The sequence below is a fragment of the Crassostrea angulata genome, chromosome 10 (genome assembly GCF_025612915.1).
Source record: "Crassostrea angulata isolate pt1a10 chromosome 10, ASM2561291v2, whole genome shotgun sequence".
NCBI classification, from domain to species: Eukaryota; Metazoa; Mollusca; class Bivalvia; order Ostreida; family Ostreidae; genus Magallana; species Magallana angulata.
In genome coordinates this window covers 4270362-4289966 of record NC_069120.1, presented here as the reverse complement: position 1 = coordinate 4289966, position 19605 = coordinate 4270362, and the positions used below count along the sequence as shown (strand labels likewise).

Below are 19605 nucleotides of genomic sequence, written 5' to 3'. Positions count from 1 at the left end.
TTACAATTATTTGCAGTTACCGTTCATTTTCTTTGCAGAAGTCTCCAAGGGAGGGTGCAGAAGTGTTTCACACCTCTTGTAATCTTTAGTGAGCTTTTGTCTGGCATCCATCAGACTGTCCGTTCGTCTGCAAAATTTTCACATTTTTGACTTCTTCAGAAAAACTGGGCCAATACTAATAAAACTTGGCACAAATCATCCCTATGTAAGGGTATTCAAGTTTTCTAAAACCCTTTTTTTCAAGTGAAGGTAATTAAGAATGATTGAAAATTTGATGGCATTTTATCAATAAAAAAATCTCTCAAAAATTGGTCAGTAAAACTGAAACTTGTGTCAAAGCATCCTCAGAAGTTTTTAAATCATGATCCCCGCGGTTAGAGTGGGATCACAAAAAATAGATTTGAGGGGACCGGAACGATACCCATATGTACTAGTACAACGTCTTTATGTACAGTCTATCAAGGCCGATAATTTTTAATTTCTCCTTGTTAGGCTGTACAGAAAAAGGTTGATTACTTGGGTCTGAAATTGCTTTTTTTAATTTTTTTTTTTTTAATTTTAAAGCTTGTGTCATTAAATTTCAACTTGCCTATTAATATGCTTAATGAATAAACTTTTTAAAATGAGAAACACGAATTTTGCATTGATATTTTTATACAGATCTGGCATGTTGCGCGTCAAATGATGTATCCCATCCGTTTATGTGATATATATATCGTATAATAAAATATTGTTTAAATTAAATTAAATGATGTATAACATCTGTAGCACATGTGCAAAAGTATTTTGGCAGGAACCAAATGAGATATAGAGGCACACTATGGCTGAAGCAGTATCTTTTATTGATTTGTCTTATTAAAACAGACGTGGGAATAAGGCGTGTAAAATGCCTACATTAGGACGTATAAAATACCTGAAAACAAAAAAATATCAACAAATCTAATTATTCTTAGAGAGGAATCTTTCTGGCATACAATGTATATTTAACATAGCATCGATTTGTAACTCTTATATGGGCTCAATTCTTGAGATATTGATTTTAACCGGTGTACATGCATACCAAAATCTTCAAAAAAGATCACATTTTCGAACTTCATTTTATATTTTAGAGTGGGTCTGTGTTCCATCTATTTGTCACAGTCCAATGGAAAAAAACAAATCAGTAATTTATTGTAGAAAAATTAATGATATGTTACAAATTATGAATAATTGATGGATCAGAAAACTTACGGAATATCTTTCAAATCAATAACGGTATGTCCCATGGGCCACATTGCCCACCACAGATTCAAGTCTTTGTTAAGATGATTTTCACTGTCAAACAAAATGTTGGGGAACAATTTGGACGGTTTTTATAAAAAAAAAAAAAAAAAAAAAAAAAAAAAAGAAAGAAAGAAAAAAAAGGTTCATTATGAATAAGAAAATTGGATTTCTATAGGTCTAGAAATCTCATGTATCAAAATAATCAGGCTAAGACATGACAAGCACCATGCAGAACCTTATCTTCTGTGAAACTTGTCACATATGTATAAGAGCAAGAACATACAAAGTTTGAGAATTGAATCTTCAGATCATTAGTGAACTGGAAGCGTAGGACATGACCAAGGGCCTTCATCTAAGTTCAACCATTAAACTTCAAATAAAATATAAGGAGCAAAATAAAAATTAATTTGGTTGAAAAGGGATCTCTATAAAGTTTTCGCTTTGGCCGGAACACGCATGACAGAATGGGCTATATGCTTGATTGCTTTTCTTGTAAGTAACATCATCAAATGATATATTTTAACAAATTATCAATTTGATATAAAATATTGAAGATTTGTTATAGAAACTTGTTATATCAAATTGATAATAATTTGATATTATACATCAAAGATAATAATTAATTTGTTATAATTAACAAATTACTAATATATGTTATAAATTTGCTTTCGTCCAAAGGTATTCCACGATATACATACCTGTATTGTTTCATCTACCCTGGGATGAACATACACTTTCACATGCACAATGAACAATAACACAGATATTTGATTATGATCTGATTTTATGAAATATGATTTATTTCTTAGTTTTCCGGAAAAATACGTAAGCAATATTTTGAACTTCCGGTATTTTAGTGACGCCATTTTATTTTTGTAGAAGAAAGAAAAATGGCCATGATGAGCGACAACGATTTCCAAGATTTTGAGCGTCAACTCGCCGAAAATCGATCTGGTATGTTTGTTAAATACAATGTAAAGACATATCAATAATGTTTGTAGAAAACCAACTGTGTTGCATTTCATGTGGTGTCTCGATCTGTTTTCAAAGTGTGCGTTAGGTCAACTTCCATGAAGTATTAAGTATACCGCTAGTTAAAAATTGTCTTGCACTCTATGATTAAGAACATTATTTCTAATTTGTGAACGGTTTGATCGTTTGGCCAAGAACATACTGTGGCATAAATGCACGGTATTGCTTTGATTCGTTTCTTCAACATGCTGCTGTAACGATTATTGAGAAGACCCTGGGTAAAATAAGTTCTGTCTCCCGACTGGTCCGACTCAGAGACATCATTTATAGCAACATGACCAGCTTGACTGCTAATGATTGTAATTTATAGGACGGGATAAATGGACATATTATAGTTCAGCAAAAATGTTTCTCTCAATTTAAATTTTCAATGCTCACACCTGGAATGAAGAAGTAGAGTGTTAATTTAATATGCATGCATTTATTCTTGAAATGTAGAAATGATAAGTCGTTATGAAAATTCAGGAAAACTAGAGTCAAAACATGGGTTGTTGGGTGAAGGCTTGTGTAGACCGTCTTGGGTTCTGACATTTACAAGTTTTCGAAGATCAAAATATGAGGGCTTGAGAAGAGAGGGCTTGAGAAGAGAAGTGGATGAAGGTTTTCCAAGTCCACTTCTCAAATGAGAATAATTCTTAGTCTTACTGAGCTTCTGCCTTATAATGCCCTGCCTTGCATTTAGATCAGAACTTTGGCCATGACGATTCCATTATTTAACCTGGAACAATTTGTAGTTAAAAAAGCACTTAAAATAGTAAATTTAACTAAATTTAGATAGTGGATCTCATAATTTACATACATTGAAAAATACTAATTTTGGTATAGTTTGAACCAGACGAAAATCCATTTGTGGTTTATAACTAATAAAGTTAAGACATTGAACACATGGAACATGAATATGACTAGCAAAACCCCTACAACTTCATGATGGACACTTAAGTTTAATTTGGCTTTAATTTCTATTCCATCAATCTGCATGGTCTCTGATGACAATCTACATGGTCTCTGATGACAATCTTCCCTTTGTTGCTATCCTTCACAACTTGTCTCTTTTTTCGTTCCTTGCCAAATCTGTCGATCTTAACGGTCTACCCCTCTTTCTTGTCGTCACTATTGCTGTTGAAAACTTGATACCAAGATAGATGTCACATCACCCATTTAAGCCGGGATTATTTGAATCATTTGTATTTTTTACAGCATGTAAAAAAATAAAATAAATTATTTTATTTCTCATATAACAAACATGACTTGGACAGTGTAATTCACGTAAAAAGTCCTATCTATATATGAAGTAATAAAGCAAATAATCAAATCTTGCTAATGTTATTCACTAAAAATATGCCACAAATACCTTTAATAGAAATTGAAAAAGACAAAGGCGGTGGCGGTGGCGGTGGTGGAAGGAAACGCTCAAGGTCACGCTCCAGGGGACGTAGGTCACGCAGTCGAGAGAAGAAAAGATCTAAATCAAAGGAAAAAGAAAGGAAACGGAGATCAAGAAGGTAACGACAAAGCCAACCATAAATCTATGCCAATAAAGACATAAGAATCTCAAACAAAGTTTGAAGACTTATTATTCTTTGGAATTGCAGTTTAGAAATTTAGCTTAAAATAATAGAGTATGTATATAATTTTTTTACAACAGTCGCTCTCGAGAACGTGGAAGGAAGAGGAAGAAGCCTTACAAGTACTGGGATGTTCCTCCTGCAGGGTTTGAACACATCTCTCCAATGCAGTATAAAGCTATGCAGAGTGAGTACATAGATTTCAATATCGTTAATTTTAAGTTTCTGTCCTCAAAAAAAAACATGGAAAAGAGGTTGTGTGTACACTCTGATACAACATTATAAATTACTCTAATACATAAAGAAGTGTTTTAAATTGCAATTCTCAATATGTGACATGACCATGAAATCATCCTGTTACAAAGAGGCTCAATGTTTAACTTAAGAATATCTGGAGAAAAAAATCTTCATATACAGGATCTATTCTACTACACTTTGTCCAGATATTTTGTATAAAGCTGATTTTATTTTGGCTGTTGTTGGTCAGGTAAGCGATGGACATGTGGCCCATTGGCCTGTTATATTTAATTATTATAACTTATAAGATTGCATAAGAATAGTATTTGTGTGTTCTAGTTGTGTTTTGTAATTCACACCCAATCTCTGAATTATTGATACTTTACAACATATATTTATATGCTGCAGGTGCTGGTCAAATTCCCCAGGCTATATCGGTGCCTAATGTTGCCCTGACCAACACCACTGTTCCCTTCGCTGGCAGTGCCATCAGTAGACAGGCCAGGCGATTGTATGTGGGCAACATTCCATTTGGAGTTACTGAGGTAATTTGTTAGGTTTTTACATTGACATTAAACATGATTTTGTATTATTATTTCATAGCACCCAGAAGTGTTTTTTTTTTAATTTCAATTTTCAAGGTCTGTTATTATTTCTTTATAGGAAGCCATGATGGATTTTTTCAATCATCAGATGAAAATGACAGGGTTAGCTCAGGCAGAGGGAAGTCCTGTCATTGCTGTACAGATCAATCTAGACAAAAACTTTGCCTTCCTTGAGGTGATTTTTATGACTTAAACATAAAAGAAGATTGCTCACATGCTGTTGGCAGTGAAGTAGCCAGTATCAGTTTATTGCTTAAATCTACAATGTGTTTTAATTTCAAACATCAAAATCAGGATATGTGTACTCAAAGTTAAATAAACATGTCTTTAAAAACGATGCTCAAAAAGTGTCAAGAACATAGTATTGTTGTATTCTCTATGTGTAGTTAGATGCTAGGAAAAAACCCAATAAACTTGTTTTTTTTCCCGCTCAGTTCCGTTCTGTTGATGAGACGACACAAGCCATGGCTTTTGATGGAATCAACTTTCAAGGCCAGTCCCTCAAAATAAGGAGACCTCGGGATTACCAGCCTCTGCCGGGAATGGCCGAGACTCCCTCAGTCAATGTTCCAGGTAGGATCAGAATGATGATGCTGGTTCAGATACTTAAAGATAAATTTATAGGTTCAGATATTTACAGTTGAATTTATAGGAATTATGAAACTGGTTTAGATACAGATAAATTTAAAGGAATGATGATTGGTTTTGTTACTTGGAGATAAATTTCCAGTCAATTCAAACAGTAGGGAATCGGAGCTGATCATATTACATCCAGCTCAGAACTGGGGAAATGCTTATACATTCTTTCATTATTTTATCAGAAACTTTTTTTAAAAATCCTAGTTTTAAAAGTAATCTTAACAGAGATATATTTTGCATTACAGGGGTGGTATCCACAGTGGTACAAGACTCGCCACACAAAATTTTTATTGGAGGACTGCCTAACTATCTCAATGAGGATCAGGTATAAAGACAAATATAGAAAACAATCCCTAGAAAGCTCTTGTGTCTGTTTACAGGTAATGTTTGTAGGTCACCGTTTTGAATTTTTCATAGGTGACCTGTGTTTGGTCCCAGCGGACTGGACTCTCTACAAAGGCTGCCGTGCTGTCAGAAAATTCCCGTCTATTTTTTCAGCAAGTTATCATCCTTTCAAAAAGCTAAATTTTTCAGAAATGATTTAGAATCCCTGGGGTAAAATTTTGGGTGGGAAGAGGGTAAAGTTTTCTTTTTCAGTCCCTTTGAAGCAGTCAAAAATTTCTTTTCAGGAATTTCTTGCAGGAATTCTTTTTCAGCTTTGGTAATTAAATTATTTTCTTTGGCATTTTTTTTGTAATGGTTTATGTTAATGCATTCTAAATTTGTAAAACGTAGATTTTCAAAACAGATCTGTAAGCTAGAAATTTCTGACAGTTGTTAACATGTACATGTATGATATGACTGATAGCGTTTTATTTTTCTTCCCCTCTTTGTTCCCTAGCCTAGGGGAAGAGGTTGCTCCTCCCATGGTTAATTAAGCACATCAGCAACAAAAGGCAAGTCTTCGTTTTTGTGGGTGAGACTGCTTGGTTTGTATATGATTCAGGGCGGAAATCGTGTGTAAATAAAGTTAGGATCCCCTAGTAATCAGATATGGAGGTAAACGAAAACAAGAGACTGTTATATGCAGCCTGTCAAAATATACAAGAGCAAGAACAAACAAAGATTCCTCACTGAATAAAACATGTCTTATGAACTAAGATAAAAAAATACCAATAAGTGTTTTAAATTGTTAACATTGAATTTGTAACTTAACAGTCGTATTGATTTCGGGGTTTTGCTCATTGTGACAATTTTATTTGTGAGGAATGTTTTGTATAGTCTAATCCCCAGATGTGTGCAAATAGGTAAGTTTAACTTGTAAATGATAATCTGAGAAATAATAGCAAACATGACTCAAAATAAATTTACAAACTTGAGATTGAAAGTGTCTTTATTGTTACTATTTTCTGAGAGAAAGCGTTTTTGTTGTAGGTGAAGGAACTGTTGACATCATTTGGACCGTTGAAGGCCTTTAACTTGGTGAAGGACAGTGCCACTGGCTTATCCAAAGGTTATGCTTTCTGTGAATATGTTGACCCAAATGTCACTGACCAGGTTTGTTTTTTTACACAACTAGGTATTGTAGTGTTTCAATATGTAAGGTGTGTAAAATACCTGTATTTCTTATTCTAGAAAAATCAAAATATGGCATGTGTATTTACTGCACAATCTGATTATGATGTGGCTAAGTAGTTATTGGGTAGAAATCCGAAATGTGTTGTTCTGACATGGCACTGTGTTTGAACAGGGATGTGCAGGATTAAATGGAATGCAGTTAGGAGACAAAAAGTTGATTGTACAAAGGGCCAGTTTAGGAGCAAAGAACTCACAAGTGGTAAGTTGTGTATTAGTCACGTCAAAATTGATTATATTTATATATATGTATTTGTTCTTGTTTAGAACTTAAATTTTAAATTATATTAGTTGCAAGAAAGAGTCCTGTATTTTATTCACATTACCACCTACTTTTACAATTTTAGCCGGTTCAGCTCCAGATCCCTGGTTTGAACCTGAACCAGGGAGCAGGTCCTCCCACAGAGGTTCTGTGTCTGATGAACATGATTGTCCCAGAGGAGCTAGAGGACGAGGAGGAGTATGAAGGTAAATGGGTCAAGGTCGCAAACCAGTGACAGGGAGACCAATGCGCTAAACACTATAATTACCCAGAGACTTTATTTATATAAGTCAATATCAATTGTGATAGAGCTCTGTAGGAGCATATTAAGGGATTCAATATCTTGTACTTTTAGTTCTTTCGGAAATATTTTCTTTAAAAAACCCCTGCATATATTAAACTGAAATTTTTTATAATACTTTATCATATTTTTCTTGAACAGATATCTTGGAAGATGTTAAAGAAGAATGTTCTAAATATGGAGTTGTGCGTAGTATTGAAATCCCGAGACCCATTAAGGGTGTCGATGTTCCAGGATGCGGGAAGGTAAAGTCAACAAAAATACATCTGATAAATACTGTTTACGGGTTTCCCTACCATTAACTAGCATTCATTATTTTCATTTGTGCTAATTTGTTTATTAAAATTGCATTTTTTGTGGACTCAAAGATGTATGCAATAGGTATTTATCCTAAAAAACAGCTTCTTGACACATATTATTTTATTCCACAGATTTTCGTTGAGTTTAATTCAATAATCGATTGTCAGAAAGCTCAGCAGGCACTGACAGGGAGGAAGTTCTCGAATCGTGTGGTGGTGACCTCATACTACGACCCTGACAAGTACCATCGAAGAGAGTTTTAATTACAAACATGCCATGGGAATTGAACACAACAAGAGACCAACATGTCGACACACACTTCAACAAACATCATGAATTGACTCATTTTTATTTCAATCATTACTTTTTTATCAACCTCAGAATAATTTTGCTTCACAATAGAGATTTTGTTGTGTGGTAGAATTTGGAAATAAATTGTTTATCTGTATATCTTGTCTGGTGATTGTTAATTTATATTTGTAAACACGTGTTTTATTAGAACAGATTATTTACAGTGAGTTTTATGATTTACTATTAACATACAAAGTGTAGATGAAAATGGGAAAAAACAGAAAAGTAGCCAGGTATGAATTATATTTACTGATGTCTTCATACAAATTAAAATACACTGGACTTGAACTTTGTTCCACTAATGAGGATTGATCCTATAATATAATACTTGTAAATAGTTAAACCATTCACAGAAGACCATCAGTTCAGCATAGTGAAATTATTAGTTTATCTTGCCAGAACTTCAGCATTTAAAACAAGCAGGTAAAATGAAGCATGACTTCATACTATATCAATGCGTTTTTATTTATTTGAATCTTAAAACCATTAGATTGGCCACAGTAAGATAGATGACTTAGAAATAACTGGATATATCCCCCTATTTTTAGAATTGGTAAAAGAAAGTAGTATATGCATATTTTGAGATATTTTAAATCAGAATGCTTGACACATATCAGAAAAGAGGATTTGCAATTTTTAAAGCAGTTACCAACATTGAATTACATGTATCATTTAAATGAAAGAATTGAAATTGTTTGTAAACCCTTTCAAAAACTGTGAACTTCCCTACTTTTTCTTTCATTTTTAGAATTTTTCAATGAACATATTTTGCCAGAAAACGAATCTTGACTTCACACCACGAAATTTTAACGAGAGACACAATTTGATGAGCTTTCATTCAATGGGTTCCTCATAGCTGAACGAAAATTAGAGCTGAAGCTATTAATCCTAATATTAACATTACCGCCTATGGAAATTTATTCAATTAATGGACTATACCCAACTATGTTCTACAGGTAGTTAGCTTAATTAAACATGAATAATTTACAGGGCCATGGTGCACATTATTGAGACGTGCGTATGTGTTTTGCACTTTATGCATTAATTAATCAGTGGACTTGGGCTTTAACAATGGACATGGGGCTTTAACAATCTGATGCTTATTTTTAAAATGCTTGCAAAATTTCAAATTGAAAGCCAAGCTTAGCATTGTAGGCAACTAGCTCTTGTGGTAAACAATGAAAATGTTCATTTAAAGGTAATACCATGAAGTAATGATGTTATATCTGAAAGAAAAATGCACTCCGATCTCTGCAATTATTAAACAAAGAACAAATATATTTTGTTTAAATTATGTTTATCATTAATTCTACTACAGTTATTGCCAAGATCAAAGAGATGCCGCTAACATTATTCTCCAATATACCACGCCTCGGCTTTTATATTTCTAAACAACATTTCTCGACCTCGGAGGTTATTCCTGCAACATTCACGAAAACTCGTACGTTATTTCTGAAATAAATTTAATACAGCATTGTGTATAAAAAAATGATATCATGCAACAATATCACACACGAGTAGCAGTTTGCAATATCATTATGGCAATGCTTTAACATATGTCAAACAAAAATAAGTATTAAAATGAAGGTCAAAATTAAAACTTGATTCATACAAAAGTGCAAGAGAGCAAATAAGATACATGTACAAGTACCTGAATGTCTCAAAATAAAAAAATTAAATAATATTAAGAAGCCTAGGATCTTATTAACTTACCATTATTTGAATCACAATTAACCTATTGGAAATATTTTGTAAAAGCAAATAATCAGTTATCAGTGTGATAGTTCATTTGCAACATAAAATTCCTGCTTTTGGAATGTACCTAAAGATTCATGAACAAGAACTTTTTTCAGAAGTTTGTACAAAGATAACTTTCATTAGAATGTAAGTACATGACTGGCTTGGGATATGTTTTTATGTAGTTATGTTTTGAGTGTGCACTGTAGTAAGCAACATATCAGGTCATCACTGCAAAAGCATCCAAAAAAGATGTCTTGAGAGAAGTGATTGGTTACAGCCATCTGATTAATTAAGTGGATATAAGGAAACTGGTGTCAGACGTCCAGTGGAGCATGAAGCTTTGTCCATTCCTCCGCGGTCTGCTTGAATTTTTCTGGGTCACTGAGATACATATTGGCCGCTTCTTGGTGAGCTGGGTTGTCTGGGTGAGGATGCAGTAGCAATGAACAAATAGCCATTAAAACTGAAATTACAATATACAGTCCAATTAGGAATATTAACAATCCACAACACCCACCAAATTTACACTTATTGATAAGTATTTTCATCCACCTTTATATTTTCTGATGTGAAAAAAACTGAATTCCAACTGTTGAAATATTTTGGCCCTTGGAAGTTTGAATTTTTTACCATATAAATTAGCTTACAATGTACCTGTTTTCATATTTCAGCATATGTGCTGCTTTATATAAAGATTTTGTTCAGAATTTTTTCAAATTGTTATGAAGAACTTTGGATCTTTCAATAAGCCCTTTGATTGGCCCAAAAATCACGATCAAACTGAATCTTATCTACATTAGGATGTTTGCTATGTAACATTTAAATTATAGTACAGTACTCTGGAGTCATTTAAATTCGTGGGGGCCAATTTTCGTTGATTGTTGGTTTTTTGCTTATTCATGGGGATGTAATTTCGTGGATGCGTCGGTTTTCAGTTTCAGTAACAAAGATAACTCTTTCTAAATTTGCTTTCGTTGAGGTTGTAAATTCGTGGGGGAGGGCTACCCACGAATACCATGATAATTGAGCCACCAAGAATTTTAATGATTCCACAGTATTGCGTTTTTCGGAAGAAAACTTCAAAGGATACTTTGGACCCTTCTTGACCCCTTCCCAAATAGAGGTCTGGGGATCATGATTAAAAAAAACTAAACAAATTAGAACAGTTTTAACAAGAGCTTGGACTTTGGGTAGTTGTGTCAAACAGCAATGTGACGTAGGCGTGTCTATTTCATTGAAGTCCACTCAGCCATTGCTCTTTGAAATCAACAAGATTTGTCTGGCTTTTGAGCTGCGCATATTTCACTTCAAACCAGCATCATTTTTAACTTGTTTTGACGAAACAAAAGTTACGTCCTACTGAATTTGAAAGTCCAAGGCCTTGTTAAATTGGTTCTACAAATATGATTTTTTGTTTCTAAAAGACTGCATTTTTTTAATACATGTACAGGACAGGTATGTGAATTACATATGAAGGTTGCAGGTATTGTCTATAATGTGCATAAGTAAGTTAAAGAACAGCTCCATTCAACACTTACGATATCCAATCGTGTACGATGGTTTCCACTCATCTTGTAAAAAATCAATGCAAATTTTACCATCTGGCTCCACATTGGGGTGGAACACTTTTGTTAGGAAAATTATCTGTCAAATAAAATGGAAATTTAAAAAATTTATCATTCACATGTACAATGCAGATCAAAAGCTGCACTCCAAGATTGAGTCAACAAACACTGAAATACAGGATATCATAGAAACTGCCACTGAACCTTTGGAGGACGGAATGGGTAGTCGGCAGTGAAGTCGATGCGTAGCCAGAATCTCCCTCCATGATAGGGGCTATCCTCCTGTCAATAGTCAACACAAGTTAAAAAGTTACCCTGCTGTACTATACTTGTATTAAAATCAGAGAATATACAGCGTCAAAGACTCACCGGTCCAAGGATAGAGGCCTCCCAGTGTAGCACTGAAACAGATAAATACAGTCACTGTTGTGAGTCTGAAGAGGCAAGCATCAAGCATCTGATCAATGATAAACTGCCCAAGAGACTACCAATGATACATTTTTTTTTTATTTCGATAAGGAAAAACTCAATTAAACTTGGACCCTCTTTATTTGCTTTTTAATTGGTTGATTGCTAGCTTGACTTTATATCAGGATAAAAGTTTGATCTTGTGAAAGTGTTCTTTTTGCATGTTTAATATTTTGTGGTATTTTTTGTATAAAACAACATAAGTGATTTATTGATAAAGTTTCCAATGATCTTATTTACCACGTGTCAGTAATTGACAGCTTTTCAGTCCATTCACTCTTTGAGAAATATTTATTTGCTCAATCTTGAGGAAATTGGCCAAAGAGCTTTAGGAATGTTGATATTTATGACAGACATTAAGGTACTGTATTTCTTGTAAACCATGGTTTATATTTATATACAGGAACAATAAAGCAGTAAATGCTATGTTAGACACATTACTATCCAACCCCATGGTCTTGCTGTTGTAGCATAATTATGACTAATCTTGCCTCTGCTTGGGTTTGAACTTGGGACCTTTGGTAAACAACTCTACAGTTGTGATCAAGCTAAAGGGTTACCACTTCATTCAGAGCTAATGTTGTAAGGAGAGTACAATTGCAAGAGCCCAATAGCCATTGAGAAAACAAAATCCTACCACACAACATGCCATTCCACCAACGCAACTTTAATAAAATAAAAAGCCAAAGCGCTGACACTACTTTCAACAACACACTATCTGCTAAAGTTACATTACACAACATGCTAACACTACTTAACACAACAGATTTTCACCCTTACATGACTTTACACAACACACTCTCAAGCTAACACAACTTTACGAAACAGGCTGTCATGCTCATACAACATGCTGTCTTGTTCACACAAATTTTACACAGCACACTGTTTTGCTAACAGAGCTTCACACAACTAGCTGTCAGCCTAACACAGCTTTAAATATCAAGCTGTCAGAATACAAATATATACAACATGCTGCCATGCTAACCAACTTTACAAAACAGGCTAACATAACTTAACTCAATAAACTTTCATAAAACACAATTTTACACAACATTCTGTCACGCTATAATAATTTTATACAACAAGTTGTCACATTAACACCATTTTACTTAACACACTGTCCCACAAACACAACTTTACTTAACACACTGTCCCACAAACACAACTTTACTTAACACACTGTCCCACAAACACAACTTTACTTATCACACAGTCACAATATAAACACAACTTTACTTAACACACTGTCCCATAAACATAACTTTACTTAACACACTGTCCCACAAACACAACTTTACTTACCACACTGTCCCACAAACACCACTTTACTTAACACACTGTCCCACAAACACAACTTTACTTATCACACTGTCCCACAAACACCACTTTACTTAACACACTGTCCCACAAACACAACTTTACTTACCACACTGTCCCACAAACACAACTTTACTTACCACACTGTCCCACAAACACCACTTTACTTAACACACTGTCCCACAGACACCATTTTACTTAACCAGTGTTCGCCAAGGTCCTCAGATCTTTACAAGACATTTGGTCTGGCACAGTCAAATTATTTACAAGACCTGTGACACTTTTACCAGACCAAATTTACATTACCGGTAAATTAAATTAGAATATTATACTGTATTAAAAAACACACACAGAAAAGGTGAGGTGGCTTTCTGTTCTCTTCGTATTTTTCCATTGTTTGGAGCTTTCACTCCCTGATTTATTTGATCGTTTTAAAAGTTGTTTTTTTACCAGGAATGGCCCCCTCATGATACTTTTAGCCCAACATGGTTGCTGGTTTCTTAATCTTTGTAAGCTTTTTTGCTACAAAATAATCTTCGGGATATGACTTTCAATGACCGATACTAAAAAATATAACTAAAAACCTTTCTGGACATTTGGTCTTGGATTTATAGGTATTTTATCGGACTTTGTGAAATTTTATCGGATTTGTCCGACGGTCCAACAGACCTTGGCAAATACTGCTTAACACACTTTCACACTGACACAAATTTACTTAACACTCACTCTGTACACTGTCACAACTTTTTTAACATGATCCACCTATCTATTTATTCATGACCCTAATGGTTGCCTACTCAGTCTTGACATTGTGACATCATGTTAGAAGAGCAGACATCACTCAACAATTTCCACAAAGTTACAACCCTTCGAACAATTTGCAAATTATAGATTAAAAGGAGTAGTTGCAAACCATATATTAGAATCAACAGAATGTTTTTTTCATCTTTTTAATGCGTGACATTCTTATGTGACATTCTTAAATACATATTTACCTATTTCTCACAAGAACATTGCCATGTGCAATTTACATGGAATGGTGATAATGATTCTGACAACAGAAAATTTAGTACGACGTAAGAGGGAGCAATAGTTGGAAATTTCTCTTTGTCCAGGCATTTAACTTACAACTTGCAGTGCTTGCCAGCACTTTGCACCAGTGGGTGAGCTGTGCTCACTTTAACTTTACACAAAACGCCACTGAGCTAATACAACTTTACAAAACATTCAGTAACACTAACTGTAACACAGCTGTCACACAACGCAACTTTAAAGCAAGAAGGGATGCCATTCAATTCATAATCCTTGACTATAATGGTTAAATGCTTTAAGTAAATCATTCCAATCATTTTTCATCGATAGCCTATATTTTTCCAGATTTTATGTCAGACTCAAACGAAGCGAGCACTTACTATCATCCTCAAGAGGACCTGCTGAGAACCCACACTCCTCGGGAATCTCCTGGTATAACTTCTCCAATTGCTGTAGCAAAGAGTGAGACTATTTTACGTATGTTTACAAAAAATATATGAGTTACAAAGTAAATATAAATATAATATCTGTAAATAATTTAATTCTGGTTGTAACACGCTTTCTGATTGGCTAAAAAATTATTTTATATCGTATAAAGAATGTTGCCTTCTCATAGTAAGACTAACGTCAAAAACTTATCAATACGCCTGACGTTACGTTTGAATTTTGTACACTTTTACGTTATTTTGAAGGTCAAATGACCTTTTTTTATCTACAATGAAGATTAAAAAAATCAAATTATAAGCAATGAATTCAATATTTATTTGTTTTATACAATATAAAATGGTTTGAAACAGTTTACGCTTTTTTATAAACCGCTTCGCTTCGCGGTTTATAAAGCGTAAACTGCCCCAAACCATTTTATATCGTATAAATCAAATAAATATTGAATTCATTCCTTAATAAAAATAAATATAAGAGATAACGTTACCTTTGCAATTAATTTCAGAGCCATGATGATGGTGACAGTGGCTTTATTTGTTATAGTTAATTATCTCCTCTCAGATCACTGCTATTGGACTGTATCATATAACCAGGATAATTCTAAAAACCATTTGGTGATTGTCTTGTAAACCAGTTGTTTTAAAATATGCAGTCGAGCGACATTTTATATTTGTACAAAATCCATGTTTACCCTGTCCACAAGGAATTTACTAATAACCCAACAATGAAATGTTATCCTTAATGCTTGGTTGCTGGTGATGAGCGGGTATATAGATATATGACAACATTCTTTGTATGATATAAAAAGATAAATTAATCTCTTAAAAAATAAAAATAAAAAAATTATTCTTTTCTTTTTAAATTACACGTATATATATTTGTATCGCCCCCTGGGCAATTTGTACCCGAGAACATACGTCCTCAGTGTACCCAAAAAGCAGGTGCGGGTATCATATAATGGACAGCATTTTGGGTACCAGTAGCCATCAAGCTTTTTCTATTGAATTTTTAAGATAAGATAAATAATGTTCTAAAATAGCTTATTCATCCATTTCAACAGAGACATAAATAACATATTATATAGCATTATAGCATACAGGCACGTGGCATCGGGAGGGGGGGTGCAGACGGGACCTGCCCCCCCCCCCCCCCCATTTTTTCTCACAGCAACAATTTTTTTTAAATTTACATAAAAAAATTTTAATTATCATGGAGTTGCCCCCCCCCCCCTCCCACTTTTTTGGGAGCATATAAAAAATTTATATGAAAATAAGGAAATTAAGATTGAAATTGAAGTTATTCACTACGCCAGCCGCCCAAAATTTCATATAATTATCATTCTATGCTCGGCCTTATCGTAGCTTATTATATTCCACGCTACTATACATTTACATAAACATTATAGATGAAGGTATATATATTGATTGGCCTTTTTGGCCATGCTCGGCATGCTGTGTGCCTTGGTCTACATACAGAATTTCAACACGTCTTCAAAGTTTGAATGGCAATGATATGAATAATTCACACTTCTAACCAGAATACACATAATGAATAACGTTACATCGACACAAATTAATAATTAATGTTATTATTTATCTCCATGTACCCTTGATTGAATCCAGATAAATGTGAAATATGGAAGAAATTTACAGGTGGGGTAAAATTAAATAAAATATTATATACACTGTACTGTTAATCATCAAATTTACAGCATAGCCAGATTACATGTCGAACAAACAAGTACTATATATAAATAAATAAATCACTTACTTATATAAGTAATATCAATGGTAAATGTGAGAAAAAAAATAATTTATAAAAGCATTTTTCCTCTCCTATTTTTACATTCTATCAAGGAAGAGAACGATTGTCTTTGTCACTGGATTGATGTTAACAGTTAAGGAACTAAATACTAATGTAAACGTACTACATGTACAAGAAATGTTGTACTTATATTAGGCATATATGAGAGTTTTGTTCCGTCCTCCGCCAAATGCTTTATTGTCATGTTATGTTAGCCTATTTTCAAACTTTGACAAAGAAGGAATTGGTTTTAGTAAAGTGGCAGTATGTATAATTACGATAATTAATGTACAAATGTGTTTATATTGATTACTCTTGTAGTTTTAGCAAGCTACATTTTTTATGGAATGCATAAAACAGTTACATGTATATTACAGTCGAGCAAGGTAGCGAAGCAACGTTTGTCTTAAATACAAGGCCAGTAGTACAGTAAATACGGAAACTATTCACCTACATTGTATTCTCATATGTCAGCAGCATACTGTTGTTAATTAATTTTAATGCAGGCACGTAACATCAGGGGGGCCGGGGGGGGGGGGCTTTTTTCTTAAATTGACATACAAAAAATTGAATTAACAAAGTGTTGGTCCCCCTCACTTTTCTGTGACCATGTACAAATTTGAACTGAAAATAAGGAAAACAGTGAAATTGAAGTGAAAAGTATACCTACCCATCCATTCACCCCCCCCCCCCCCCGGATTAGGATTTTGGAGAGTAACCTTTTCTTTCTTTTCTCTTTTTTTTTTATTGCTTGTCAAGATTGTTTGGATGAGTCTGCCCCCCTTTCAAAAAACGATGCTACGTGCCTGTAATGTTGCATGTGCAATTTAGTTAGGTATAAGGAAAAATTTAGATGAAAAAATGAAATTACGTAACTTCATCAAAAGATAAGAAAAAAAATCTTCATTACGAGATAAATTATTTTCTATATTGTAACATTTGTTTATCGTAGACAATACAGGCGCCTGGCGTTAAGATATATCTTTCAATGATAATATATATAGCAATGCCGGGCAGCTTCTAGGGTGGTTTTTCAAAGACCGGAAAGGCCCAAGAAGTTGCTATTGTATAATCAGGGACGTATATACTATATATATACATCCCTGGTAAAATACAGTACAGGAAAATATCATATAATGACGGAAGCGTGTTAGAGCCACTTCATGTGGTAATTTTTTTCCCTTTTAAAATTCCAGGTAGAGAAATTTGTCAATTCAGATCTTCAAAGGCATAGAAGCTTTTTCGGTCAACATCTTTGCAACTATAGTCGACGTCTACCAAATAGAAGGATGTGGACAAACTTGAGCCTGAGATGGCGAAGTTATCAACTGGGAGGGTGCCTGTCCGTTGATGCTATTGGACTCGATTTACTGGGGGTACGAATTGATTAGGACACGAATTAAACTGATACAATTTAATTTATGGAAAAAAATCCAAACAAAAACAATACAAATACACAATGGTGTCGTCATTGCTTTGTCCACATTATGATTATAAATTAAAATTATGCTGGGCTTAAAACCATGTCAATGACTGTTGAATTATTCATCATGTTTTTCGTCATCTTTTCTGGTAGTTAGTGAAATCTTGTGAAAAGCAATGGAGGTGGTCAACCGTCTTCTGACGGAATCTCTCTCAGATTATCTGAAGAATTTGCCGGTTCCAAAGTCTTTATTTGGTTTTGCACGTTTATCAGGTATAACAACTGTTGTTGCAATTTAAGTGTAAGACATTGGATAAGAGAGACACCTTTAAAATTAGGATCACGCCGCAGTCTTACATTTGTGGTTGTTATTTACTTTGTGATCGTAGGTCATTTCAAAACAGCTTTTTAATTTCTTCAACTCCATGTGCCTTACGTTTGATTGCGCATGTAAATAAGGGTACACAGCCCAGTCTCCCTTTTTATGTTGCATCTTTGCATCGCCTGACGCAATGGGGATTGTAAAGTCATTATGTAGAACGCGAAGTGTGTCCTGATGGCAGCAATCCAGAAAAACCCGAGGGTTAGCGGACTTTCATGACATAAGAAGCTCCGTATAAATAAACGGCGATATGACAATTATCCATAACAAAATACTATATATGCCTAATTTTGTAAGTTTAGAAATGTTTTTTTTTAATTTAATGGTTTCAATATTATGTGCAATAATGTCAGTATATTCATATCCAATCATCTTTGCTATAATAAACGCAAAGAAACTGGTATAGGTACTGTATTTCAGTATTATTACATTTCAAGGAAAATGTTTGTCAGATTTTCCTGGAAAACAATTAATTCAGGTCAATTATGTTCCTGATTTAAATAGTTTTTTTTAATCCAATGAAGTAATTGAAATGGCTCTTTAATTTTCAGTCACAGAATGGGCATCCCTTGTGCCATTTGTGGGAGCTGTCTCACTTATAGTTTACATGAGTGTGCAGACATTCAAACCTAAACCACCACCTCAGAAATCCCCAGTTAACCTGAAAATTCAGAAAGAGACCCCTAAAGTGGTTAACATGGTGGACATTGAAGATCTGGGTGAGAAGGTCACCTATTGCAGGTGTTGGCGATCAAAGAAGGTAGAGAAGACAGATTATATCATAAACCAATGTTCATAGTTGTTAAAAAGGAATTAGCTTCTATTACTCCTTTGAAACTGGAAATAAGTTTTTCTCTCTCAACATTGAAACGACAGTTCTGATGATTATAGTAATACTATGAAGATTTAAGAGAAAACTTGATTTTGTTGTCCCTGAGTTACCCCCCTTATTTTTTCCCTTTTCCAGTTCCCCCTGTGTGATGGCAGCCACAACAAGCACAATGAGGAGACCGGGGACAATGTAGGCCCCCTGGTGCTGAAAAGGAAGAGCTAAGACACCCAACAAAGGGCCACAACTTGCAGTGTGTGAGGTCATCTGATTGTTGTGTACCGGTACTTTGCAGACATTATCCAGATCTAATTCTCAGTTTGTGTGGATGTGTGACAGGGTGGGTTATCTGCCTCAGAAGTTTTGTATTTTTTTTCTTTTAAATAAAAATGACCAAAATTTGTACTTTTGCAGTGCATTGTTACTGAAGTCATCAGTTATATTTATATAAAATAAAAGTTTTAAATTTAAA

At 34.1% G+C, this 19605-nt stretch overlaps 3 protein-coding genes across 3 annotated transcripts; 2 read left to right on the top strand and 1 right to left on the bottom strand.

Annotated features, from left to right (window-relative positions):
- The first annotated feature begins 2085 nt into the window (after window positions 1-2085).
- Window positions 2086-8227, top strand: LOC128166218 (splicing factor U2AF 50 kDa subunit-like). Its single transcript, XM_052831229.1, has 12 exons — window positions 2086-2217; window positions 3656-3797; window positions 3941-4047; window positions 4506-4642; window positions 4761-4877; window positions 5137-5275; window positions 5587-5666; window positions 6716-6838; window positions 7032-7118; window positions 7264-7384; window positions 7621-7724; window positions 7911-8227. Exons 1-12 carry the CDS (start codon window positions 2154-2156, stop codon window positions 8040-8042), a joined length of 1353 nt encoding a protein of 450 aa, XP_052687189.1. The 5' UTR covers window positions 2086-2153; the 3' UTR covers window positions 8043-8227.
- Window positions 8228-9576: 1349 nt separating this feature from the next.
- Window positions 9577-15411, bottom strand: LOC128166219 (ubiquitin-conjugating enzyme E2 D2B-like). Its single transcript, XM_052831230.1, has 6 exons — window positions 15184-15411; window positions 14633-14702; window positions 11805-11836; window positions 11640-11717; window positions 11409-11514; window positions 9577-10333 (listed from the first exon to the last, which is right to left on the bottom strand). The coding sequence occupies exons 1-6, from the start codon at window positions 15205-15207 to the stop codon at window positions 10185-10187; spliced, it is 459 nt and encodes a 152-aa protein (XP_052687190.1). The 5' UTR covers window positions 15208-15411; the 3' UTR covers window positions 9577-10184.
- A 2644-nt stretch (window positions 15412-18055) lies between these two features.
- LOC128166473 (CDGSH iron-sulfur domain-containing protein 2-like) lies at window positions 18056-19605 on the top strand. The gene is made up of 3 exons (XM_052831654.1): window positions 18056-18195; window positions 18856-19064; window positions 19272-19605. Exons 1-3 carry the CDS (start codon window positions 18099-18101, stop codon window positions 19356-19358), a joined length of 393 nt encoding a protein of 130 aa, XP_052687614.1. The 5' UTR covers window positions 18056-18098; the 3' UTR covers window positions 19359-19605.